Source organism: Pseudorasbora parva, chromosome 2 (genome assembly GCF_024679245.1).
Source record: "Pseudorasbora parva isolate DD20220531a chromosome 2, ASM2467924v1, whole genome shotgun sequence".
NCBI lineage: Eukaryota > Metazoa > Chordata > Actinopteri > Cypriniformes > Gobionidae > Pseudorasbora > Pseudorasbora parva.
This window is the reverse complement of record NC_090173.1, coordinates 45,280,250-45,292,328: the sequence shown is the minus strand read 5'-3', so window position 1 is coordinate 45,292,328 and position 12,079 is coordinate 45,280,250. Positions and strand designations below refer to the sequence as shown.

Here is a 12,079-nt window from a genome sequence, read left to right as displayed (position 1 = left end):
TACCTCTTTTGGGGGGAGCCCAAAGTATAAAGCTGCTGCTTTCCTCACGTAAGAAACTAGTTTGATTTCTTGATCAGCAGTAAAAACTGCATTGCAGCCCTTAAAACCGACTGAGGGCATCAAACTTGAGCCCTGCTCAATAAGATCTCTTCTTTTCTTCACATATCGGGCCAGGGAAGCAACAGGAATGCTTAACTCCTGTGCTGCACTCCTAATTGACCTCCCTTCCTCGACACTTTTTGAGGCCCTCTCTAAAAGATCTGCAGCAACTCCCCTATCCGTACTCCTAACTCTGAAGCGGGGCATCCTGCAACAGGCATAGCACACACATAAACAAAACTCTACAGATATATTTTGTCTTGTTTCTAGTCCAAAAATATAGCAGTTCTTAAATCAAGAAATATTTACTAGACAAGTACAAATTGTCTTGTTTTTGGAAAAAAATAATTAAGATAATTGGCAGATTATTTTGCTTATTTTAAGCAAAAACTAATAAAATAAATAAATAACAAAAAAAGACAATGATTTTTACTTTTTACTTCTTACTTTAATTATTAATATTATTTTTATATTTTTATGTTTGGACTTGAAACAAGACAAAAATAATAAGAAAAGCATTTTTTTGCAGTGTATCAACTGTACCCATTTACCACCTTGCATATCTTACAACATGCCCTTATATCCTTATGTCCTTCATGTCAGAAAATATGTCAATTAGGACTACACAGTTCAAATATCACAAACATCAAAATCTGTTTTAATTTGCTTTGTGCATTGTCTAAATATGACTATTATGAATGCGATCTTACATCGTGCAACTAAACTGCATGTGCCGCAATAGGATTCTAGTGCGGGTACAATTGATACGCTGCGTCTCAACTGTACCCCGCTGACCACCGCGCGCATTTCTCCTGATTTTACGATGGCCTTGCATGACACACAGTCATGCAATATGCCAGTTTTCAGAGCACAGATTAAGATTTACGAAAATGTAAGTTAACTTTAACAGTCATGTAAGGATGAGAAGCTATTCAATGTGGAAGGGATGTGGTGAAATGAAAAACTTACCTTAGAAAAAAAAACTTTCACAGATATCTTCGGACTGGAGAAGCGCACGGACTTCAAATTTCCCACGATCAAAGAGGACGCTAATACGCATGTGCGAAGCAAATATGACAGATCAGACTTGTTGCGCACGCAAGTTATTTGAGGTGTCTCAAATGTACCCCTGTACCAACTGTACTCGGTCTACCCTACATATGCCTAAAGCATTGACGTACATCCGACTGAACGAGACGGAGGAAAGTTAGCGAGGGCATAAAAATTGGACTTAAACGCAACCTCTGAAATGATGCCCTAAAACTGCAACATCCGCTATATTGCAGGAACATAGTGGCTAAGCCACAAAGAACAGTTGGGTAAGTGATTTCACCATGTTGAGTGGACACTTAATTGCGTTTAACTCCACTTTCAGACATACACTCGGGAATTTTCCTTCTTCTTTCCATTTCTCCTTGGAGGATCTCCACTGCCATTTTGAAGTGCGTTCCACTTCGGCGAGTGGATAATGGATAAAAAGTTTATTTGGACACACTCGATTCTGACATAGGAGCAAGTTTACTCAACACGTACAATTCAGGCACATACATAGACAGCGGGCCCTGGGTACAAACCATCTTGCTGGGCCCCCGTACCATGTATGTGTATGTATAGAAAACTGACCTCTAAGGGCACTTACTAACTCTGGTCTTCGAGAGCCACTTTTCTGCAGTTTAGCACCAACCTTAAAACTCACCTGCCTGTCGCTTTCTAGTAATCCTGAAGAGCTTAATTAGGTACAGGTGTGTTTAATTAGGGTTGGTGGCGCTAAAATCTGCAGGAAAGTGTTTCAGTCAATCTCATGTCAATCTTGAGTACCTATAGAGTAGTATTGCATCCTTCATATCTCCGAAAAGTCTTTAGTTTTATTATATTTATTAAAAAAAAAGGGCTGTACCGAGTCTTTCTGGAAAAAACCGAGCGCCTGGAGGCGTATCGTGTGGGCGGAGCTAAAGAATGACAAGCGCACACAAAGCGGTGATGTCCTCAAGCGTGGAGAAACCCTTGCTATCGATCTCAGCTAATAGATAGATGATCCAGAATCTAATTCGGAGGCTGAAATAGAAACGGCAACAGCAGGACGTCCGTCTCTGTGGTATGTACTGTATTTAGGTGCCTGTCAACATTTGTGTGTCTTTACTCGCAGTTTATGAGGACATGATTCGGTTTATGGACTATTGTAAGCGACTAAACATTAGCAGTAGCAAGCAAAACATATGCGTTATACAGAGAACAACAATGGAGTAACCGTTAGCGCATTTGAATGACGAAGCACGCGATTGTGTCGTTTACTGATGTTTACGCACACAACGATAGCCAACAGCACAGACATTTGAAGCAGTTTTACTCACCGGCTGCTCCCAAAGCAGGACCGAACCTTTATCGCTGGGACCGCTCTGTCAAAAACACACTTCTTGGAGTGTGGAGATCCACTTTGCGGCGCGACTGAAGCGATGTTGTGAAGCTTCCCGTCATTTCTGCGTTCAAATCGGTTCAAATGCAGCAGTGCCGTCCTGAATTGCTGTGCTGAAGCGTTGAAGTCGCTTAATGTCAGAGTGGAGGAATGAAGTGGAGCGCGGCGCGGACCGACATAAGTGTTCACGGACGACTAGATCTGCACCTGAGAGCAGTGTTTACGGCCGTGCATTTCCTCTCTCGCTCTAGTCACGTGTGTGCGCACCCTACTGGGAGAAGAGCCCGTACGGCCCGTACAAGGACCTTCCGCTCTATTAACGTCAAGTCGACCCATACTCGAAAAAAACTCTCCGAAACTTGTGAGAAACCGGAAGGAGTATTTTTAACACAGAAATACTCCATCAAACGTCCAACATTAGTTTTTGAAACTTTGTCTATGTTTAGGATGGGAATCCAAGTCTTTAACAGTGTAAAAAGCTCAGTATGCATGAAACCGCATTAGTCAGTTAAGCGTGACTTAAAAAATGGTTTTCTGAAACATATTAAGCACAGATTACTAACACCTGGACTATGGAAAATAAACCTTATTAATTTAAAACCAACTGAATTAAACATGACAGAGGTTGCCTATAAAACATGGAATGGGTCTAGAAAAGCTTAAAATTGCATGGAACTGAGAAGCAAATATTAAAAAGAAAAAGACAATGACAGCAGAAAAGAAGAGCGAACAAGGGCTCTTAAACCAAATAGCAAAGAAAAACGGCACACAAGATGTGGAATGTACAAAGCCCTTAAAAGGACATGGTGAAGGATAACTAATATGAAATGGGACACAAATAATTTGTCAATGGTCACAAATGTTTTGAGTTTCCTTTATGTTTACAAAAATATTGTGGGCGAACGCACCGTTTCCACCTCTCCCCTTTCCTAGCAGGAGTTGAAGGACGCTAGTCTTGTGTTGCTCGCAAATGTGCCTCTTGAGGCCAGGGAAGTGAACTTTAAACACACAGCTCTTACTAGCTTGCCTCTGTTACACACACACATTATATACACGTGTATATATTGATCTTCACAGATAAATCCCAAGTAATACATGTCTTCTTTGAAACACGTTAATCTGAAGTTAAATCTGCCTCCTCTTGGTAGGTTTAATTTAAGACTCCTTGAGTAGCTCCAGTCGTCCTCCAGGAAATCAGTTTATTAACCTCAGAATTAGAGTAAATCTAGGACTATTTAAAACCATGAAAGAAAGCAGATTTCTGTTTAACAGGCCATTTTAGTCCATGACTAGGTTCATGACTAGGAAACCAGCCCTAACTCCTTTAAATGTATTCTAGCAGACCACTAAAATAAAATGACCAACTTGTTAATGAGCATATGATGGGCACTTTAAAATAAGAGTATGAAAGTCTAATTTGTTAGAAAATGTTTTAACTTTACAGTAAGGTAATATTTGTTAACATTAACCAACATGAACTAACCATTTGTTACTGTATTTATTTGTTAATCTTTTTTAACATTATTTGTTAACATTGTTTGTTCATGTTAGCTCACAGTGCATTACTGTTAAAACAAACCACTTTTCATTTAATAATTATTAGTATTAGTAAATGTTGAAATTACCATTAACAAATATTAGTAAAATGCTGTAGGGGTGCAGGTCATTGTTAGTTCATGTTAACTAATGTAGTTCTCTAATGCAAACTAACGAAACTTTATTGTAAACTGTTACCGAAAAAAATAACAGCAGCAAATTGTTGGTTCTAGACCTTGTGTTTTTCCTGACGCCTCAGATCTCATTCCCAACAAAACAAAATGGTCCAAAAAGGGCCTTTTTATGAATGTTAATGCTTGTGCTTTGGGGAAAGATTTCCTGTGGGCAGCAGAGCAACTAACTGACACAAAAGACCCCTAATACAGCTATTGTTAAAGAGAGACAAAAACACGTACCAAAACAAGCTATCAAAAATGAAGTATTATTTACTCTTTGTACACACTGTGATCATTTCACTAAGCAAATACAAAGACATTTATTTACAAAGAGAAAATCTTTTTCTATTAAGACAATAGGCTTTGTGCAGAAATGGGCTCTAAACTGGTGTCGGTATAGTTGTTTTTCTCAGAGGGTGCCCCTGTTTTCACAGACTTAAAGCGGATGTCAGAAGGCCCCTCATGTTGGCGCATTCTTCTCCAAGGGAAGCAGAGAATGCGTTTGAAGGTGTTCCTCATGTCCTTGTCCCGAAACGAGTAGATGATAGGGTTCACTAGAGAGTTACACTCAGCCAGAACCAAGCAGTACTTTTCATATTTAAGAACCTCACATTTACTGCAACTGAGACCATCCAGCAAGAGAATCACTAGACCCGGCGTCCAACAGATCACAAAGGCACCTGTAGAGAGAGAAAAAAGAAAGTGTTGAGTGCACCACAAGGTAAAAACCACTGCAGAACACAAAAGAAATGCAACATCTTGCAAAACGCTTTATACAGTAAATGCTGACTCATATTGTGAAGAATTAACATTTTGCATATTTCTTTTTGGGTAATGAAATAACATAAGGTGAAATTCCCAAACACACAGACAAACATGTGCCTAGTGTTTACATAGCTATAAAATAATAATAATACATTTTATTTAGAATTTAGCTTTTCCTAAACCCAAAGCGCTAAAAAAATGATAGCTATCAATGCAGTTTCAATTTTATGACTCAAAGGTAATCAAAAAAATGAACTGTAACACTTTGCAATAAAGGTCAATTGGTTAGGTAATGCATTAAGTGTCACAAAGTAACAATGACACATTTTTGCCAACATTTTATTTTTATTAATAAATACACAACAGGTGAATACTTTTATTCAGCAGTGGCGCATTAAAGATGACCAAAAGTGATGGTAAAGACTATTATGATGTTACAATTTTTTTTTCATTTAGCTTTGCCAAAGGAATAAATTACATTTAAAAATATTAAATTATAGAATGGTTGTTTTAAATTATCAATATTTATAATGCTGCTGCTTTACAGTATTTCTAATCAAATAAATGCTTGGTGAGCATAAGAACCTTCTTTCAAAAACATAAATATACCCTTTATGACTTTATTTCTCACTCATTCATTCATTATATATATATATATATATATATATATATATATATATATATATATATATATATATATATATATATATATATATATATATATTATTTACTTTGAATGTGTGCCTGTACACATCTTAAGAAAAATATGTACATTTTTATAATATTCATAAAATGATTACAATTATTATTAATGAATAAATGTGTCACAATGTGATGTTTGACAGCCTGAACTAATCTTTCCTAGTCATAAAAGTTAAAACCTAATTTTAAGGAATTTATTTTTAACTTTTACTTTTTTTTAATATAATTTCAATGTGTCATGTTCACTCCCATTTCAATATACTCTTTAGAATACTGTATTCAAATTATTCTTCAGGATAAGTGTGTAAATCACTACTATAAAATAAGGTTTACTCACAAACTCAAGGTTTACTTCGAATCAGAAATCAGAAGTCTCAGGCTACAGCTTAAGGGTAAACTTAAATAACTGATTCCGGTTTGAGATACAAAACAAGCAAATCTGTGCCAAACCAGTTTGGTAACTTGTTTTGGGGTTGACAGTTCTTGTTTTTCCTAAAAACAAGTTAAGTGTCCTTATACAGTTGGAGATACAGAAAGTTTTCAGGAGAGTTTCACACAGACGGCGTAATCTCTCAAACGCCTGGAGTCTACATAAGAGTCAAGGCCTTACCCAGAATCATGGACATGGTCTTCATGAGGCTGATAACAGTCTGATTGTGCGAGGGCTGATCCGTGTGAGGGGACATCATTTGACTCCGGCGACGAACATAGATGAAGATGTGTGTGTAGACGGCCACCATGATGAAGAAGGCCAGGAGGTTGAGGACCGCCCAGAACACTAGGAAGCTGCGGGAGTATAGCGGCGCTACCGTGCAGCAGGTTTTCAGGTCACAAACGCAGTTCCAGCCCATAGTGGGCACCAGACCCATGATGACGGCCACCAACCAGATGAAGACTATCAGCATCACCACACGCCACTTGGTCATGGTGCTGTGCAGCTGCATGGTGAAGATGGTCTGATGGCGCTCCACTGCCACGGCCAGCAGGTTGACCACAGAGGCGGTCAGGCTCATATTGATCAAAGCTCCACGGACGAACCACTCTTTAATGGTCAGAGTGATGGTAAATGGCCCTGTGTGGAACACAAGGTAGAGATACGAGATGCCGGCAAAGAGGTCCGCTGCCGCCATGTTCCCAAGTAAGTAATAAATTGGAAAGTGGAACTGTCGGTTTATGATGATGGCCACTATGACCAACATATTCGCCAGAATAATAAAGACACAAATTGGGAGCCCAAGACCAACCACCACATAATCATGCGTGCGCCAGTCACCAGTGATGTACTTTCCAGTCTTGTTGTAGAAGTAGCGCACCGAATTGTCATAAGCCTCGCATGTAGAATTGAATAACATTATTAGAGACATTCATGTAAATCCCTTGAGCTGTTCAGTTGGTGCCAGTTTTCTCTGTAATCCCAATGATGCGACCAGCCACCATTTGAAATGATGGCTTTTACATATCAAAAGTGTGCCAAGGTTGCTGCTTACAAGGCGTGCCGGTCTTTTATTGTTTTCCAACCCTAAAACACAGGAAGCATGAGGACAGCAACGTTACTTGTCTGTATAAGTCCAAGACAACTGAATAAGTTAATCTTTAACAAGAGAATACAGAGAAAAGATACTAACTAATCATCATAGTCCACACGACACGCTAGATCTGATTAGACGTAAATTAAAAACTGACCACAAAGTAAGTTAAACGGAAAAAAAAAGTTTTGCCTCATTGCAATCCCAACTGCATACTTTATAACTTAACATATCAGTTTTTAGAGGTAACCTTAACAGAACAGGAAATAAACTAGTTGTGGTTAATGAAACCTTGACGCAACAAATCTACTGCAGAAACACAAGGAATTTATTAGCCCCTGCAGGGTTACACTACAGTTTGGCTCGGTTGTCAGCACTAACACAACAGCCACAGTCTTCTAAAATAACACTAGGAAACACACTTACCTTTGCCAGAGCTTCAAAGCAAACAAAGAAAACGCATATAACCGCAGCTCGGAGTTGGCCGTGTATCGATGTTTTGGCACTCGGGCGCTCGCCGGAAACGCTCATCTGGCGGAGGGACAAATCTTCGCGTGAAGAACAAGAGAGAGCTGAGATCCGCCGAGATCCGCTGATCCCACCTTCCTGAAACCTGATTCGATATAATTCACTTGCCCGAAGATCCAATGAACACGAGAAAATTGTATAAAACATTTGACGACAGTTTAAGAAAGTTTTAGAAAGTTTAATTCAAATTCATCATTTCCCAGAAACTAGCAGAGATTGTATGGCAAGCCGTTTTCATATTATTCTTTAATCCTAGTGAGTGATTCAACACTAGATTTCATGTCACAGTTCCTAGTTATTTCATAACTATCCCATGTTGTATTAGGGTACAACGGGACTAAAAGCACAACTTAAGAGAAATTTGATTTCTCATAGTGTATGACTGCAGGAAAAACATTGAACAGTAATGGAGCACCAGGTTTTGTGTGAAAAATGTGGTTCATTTTGTTAAAAAATCCTATAAATGTATGAAGTTAATACTTGTTCAAAACAATTCATTTAGCAAAGTTTGCACTATTTTTGGTTTAATTTGATCAATAAAATAATACATTTTGTTCAATAAATATAGCTACTGTCATCAAAATATGTTGATATAAAAAAGGCAGCAGCTATTTGCGTAGTGTACAAAGCAACTAGATGTGTAAAATAATAGTTAGATGCTATTTTTACTGCAGATACTATTTTCACCGTAGTGTTGTTGTACATTAAACAGTATAATAATATAACATAGTGGTGTAATATCATGTACATTTATTATATTTATTTCAATTATTAAATGGATGCCACCTGGTTTGTACAAGCTACACCTAAATGTCAGTTTATTTCCACTTTTCGAACATTTTCTTAATTTTTATAATTTTAAAATTAATATTGACAATAAATGCCTTTCTGATAAGTGATGGGATAAGTGTGTAGAGCAACTTCGGCAAAAGGCAGATCACAACTTTCTGTCACGCACCTTACTCCTATACACTATGCTACAATTTTTCTTAATTTTGTCTGGCTCAACCAGACATCAATGGTTGGAATTAGTGTAAATAACCATTCTGTATAAAGAAATAAAATAAATAAAAAAGACTGAAACTAAATTATAAAAACAAAATAAAAAAAAAGATTCTGAAAGCATTGAAAGAGATCCCCGAATTTACATACAGTGTGGATCGACAGTTTGGGCACCCCAGGTAAAAAAAATTATAATGTGCATAAAGAAGCCAAGAAAAGATGGAAACATCTCCAAAAGACATTAAATGACAGATTAGACATTCTTATAATAAGTCCAAAAAAAAAAGTCACATTTTATTTCCATCATTTACACTTTCAAAATAACAGAAAACAAATAAAATTGTGTCTGCAAAAGTTTGGGCACCCTGCAGAGTTAATACTTTGTATTGCCCCCTTTGGCAAGTATCACAGCTTTTAAATGTTTTTAAACGCTTACGCCGGCTTCACACTGCACGCGTAAGCAGGGTGTGTGTACATTCTATTTACCGATCCATTTTTAGTTGTTCGTTCGTGAGACAACGAAAGATTGTCAAAAACACTTTAAAATGACTTACCATTAGCACCAAGAGCCGCTCACACTCACCAACTTCCTCCCATGCTTTTTCATTCACTTGCAAGTCTTTATAAAGCAAATTGTGTGGATCATAGAGAACTGTGTGCTTCTCAACCTCCACGATGAGACGAGTGTCGTCCATTGCTGTCTTTCCAGGAGCACTCTGAAGAACACTGCCTGTGACACCACGTGCTTTTGTTTATCGTTTCTGTTTTTATGCCAGCATATAGTTATAATAATTACATATTTTAATTCATATTTAATTCAAGCTAAACTGGCATACACTATTTAAAATTAGTTTTGTATCAGGCAAAAACTTATGGCAGTGACTTCGGTTTTTGTGTAGAACTTTTTTTTCCCCACAGTGCCGGATGTCATATGGTGACCGAGAAACACATGGAACACACGTCAAAAATAGAGCCGGCGCCGAAACGATCGCGGCACTGACGCTTCTGCTCTACTCCTGCTACCCTCCGCTGCGCTGCCTCTGCTGCCGGTGTGAATGCACTCATCTGTTAACATGAGCGCCGAAAAAAACACGCGCTGCTTACGCCCTGCTTACGCGTGCAGTGTGAAGCCGGCGTTACACATGGGGGTGAATCAATCATGTTTTGGGTTGTATTGCAGCCAGTGGCAAAGGGAACATTTCACGAGTAGAAGGAAAAATGGATTCAATAAAATTTCTGCAAATGTTTTTTTTTTGTCACATGTTTTTGGATGTTAACTTGATGCAATCTGTGAAAAAGCTGAAGTTAAAGAGAGGATGGATTCTACAAATGGATAATGATCCTAAACACACCTCAAAATCCACGGTGGATTACATCAAGAGGCATAAACTGAAGGTTTTGCCATGGCCTTCACAATCTCCTGACCTCAACATAATTGAAAATCTATGGATAGACCTTAAAAGAGCTGTGCGTGACAGAGCTAACAGTTGGACAGAGGTTCTTTTCATTAAATTCTGTGCCCTTTCTTCTCCAAACATACCTTTGCTCATTCCGGCCAAAAAGTTCTATTTTAACCTCATCGGTCCACAGAAATTGTTTCCAAAATGCATCATGTTTGTCTATATGTACATTTGCAAACTTCAAACACTGATTTTTGTGTTGAGGACGTAGAAGAAGGACGTTTTCTTCTGATGACTCTTCCATGAAGAGCATATTTGTACAAGTATCTCTTTATGGTGGAATAGTGTACCACAACTCCAGTGTCTGCCAGATCTTTCTGGAGGGATCGTGCAGTCAAACGTGGGTTTTGACTTGCTTTTCTCAACAATCCTGCGAGCCGTTCTGTCTGATATTTTTCTTGGTCTTCCACATCTTGCTTTAACTTCCACTCTTCCTGGTGACTGCCATTTCTTAATTACATCCCGAACAGAGGATATTGGCATCAGAAACCCTTTACTATCTTTTTATAGCCGTCTCCTGCTTTGTGAGCATCCACTATTTTCAGTTTCAGTTTTCTAGACAACTGCTTAGAAGAACCCATGGTGCTGATTGTTAGGGCAAGGTCAGATGAGTCTGGGCATTTAAAACCTTTGAGATGGACATCACCTGGTCTATCCAGACGGTGATTGAGAACAATCCATGACACTGTCAGGTCACAGCTTGCCAAAGGGGGCAGTACACGGTATTAACTCTGCAGGGTACCCAAACTTTTGAAACACCATTTTTTGTTTTCTGTTATTTTGAAAGTGTAAATGATGGAAATAAAATCTAACTTTTTTAAATATATTATAAGAATGTCTAATCTGTCATTTGATGCCTTTTGGAGATTTTTCCATCTTTTCTTGGCTTCTTATGCACATTAATACAATTTTTTACTTGGGGTGCCCAAACTTTCAATCCCCACTGTATATAGATGATAATAGATTTACAGTAGTAAAATTAATGGTATTTTATATGTTTAATGTATTTTTTTTAATTTATTTTGTATATGATGGTTTCATTATAAATTTGGTCTCTGAGGTGGACACCCAACTTAATATAATTATACGTGACTCTTGCCCCAACCGCAGAGGCGCCTTTTACTTAGCCTGGCTGCGGCCTCCTACTTCCACTCAATTTTCATTTTCTTTCTAGCCTGGGAAAACCCAGACAACTTCCAGCTAATTTAGATTTGCACTGCAAGTAGTCATTTAAACCCATTTCTAATTCGTCGAAATCACGGCACCAATTAGAAACGTTGGGACAGGCTTTACACGATGACGACAGTGCGTCCGTTTTAGGCGATTTAAACATTTCCTTTTCGTTAAAACCCAAGCAAAGAACAACACTCGTCTACCAGATGTGGATTACACCAGCTACTTTGATAAGGAGGATGGGGAGTGTGATCATGTGCTAACACACACAGCAGCTCTATATAGCTGGCCTTTCTGTGCTTATTTCCTCAGACTAGGTCTGGTAATCATATAAAAAATGTAAATAATTGTAAATAAATAACTAGAGTATCTATGTTCTAACTCATCTGAAATTACTGATTTTGAATAAAGTTTGTGAGACACAATTTTCCAACGACTCCTCAATATTATTTTATTTTCAAAATATTGCAAAACGCATTCTAATCGTAATTCAAATGCCTTACAATGGGGGCGAATGCAATCGACCGTAAAATCTGAGATGCTGATAGGTTTTCCTAATTTTGCAAAAATGTTGATGGAGTGGCGGTGGTTACCAGCTATTATAATATTTATTTTATAAGAACGGCAAAAGTTGTCAGAAGCCATTGCAACATCTTTCTCAAAATCACAAACAGAGAATGTCTCAGATGATTCTCCGTC

The 12,079-nt window shown here is 38.1% G+C and overlaps 1 protein-coding gene across 1 annotated transcript; it reads right to left on the bottom strand.

Moving 5' to 3' along the window:
• Positions 1 to 4,474: 4,474 nt before the first annotated feature.
• Positions 4,475 to 7,801, bottom strand: lpar2a (lysophosphatidic acid receptor 2a). The gene is made up of 3 exons (XM_067429013.1): positions 7,644 to 7,801; positions 6,302 to 7,210; positions 4,475 to 4,904 (listed from the first exon to the last, which is right to left on the bottom strand). The coding sequence occupies exons 2-3, from the start codon at positions 7,053 to 7,055 to the stop codon at positions 4,573 to 4,575; spliced, it is 1,086 nt and encodes a 361-aa protein (XP_067285114.1). The 5' UTR covers positions 7,056 to 7,210; positions 7,644 to 7,801; the 3' UTR covers positions 4,475 to 4,572.
• Positions 7,802 to 12,079: the final 4,278 nt, after the last annotated feature.

What these genes read in the sequence shown, in the direction of transcription:
- lpar2a (XM_067429013.1), bottom strand. Translation starts at nt 7,055, where the DNA reads ATGTCTCTAATAATGTTATTCAATTCTACATGCGAGGCTTATGACAAT. An exon ending in GACCATGTCCATGATTCTGG is followed by an intron (nt 4,905 to 6,301) that starts GTAAGGCCTTGA and finishes CTCTCTCTACAG; the next exon opens with GTGCCTTTGTGATCTGTTGG.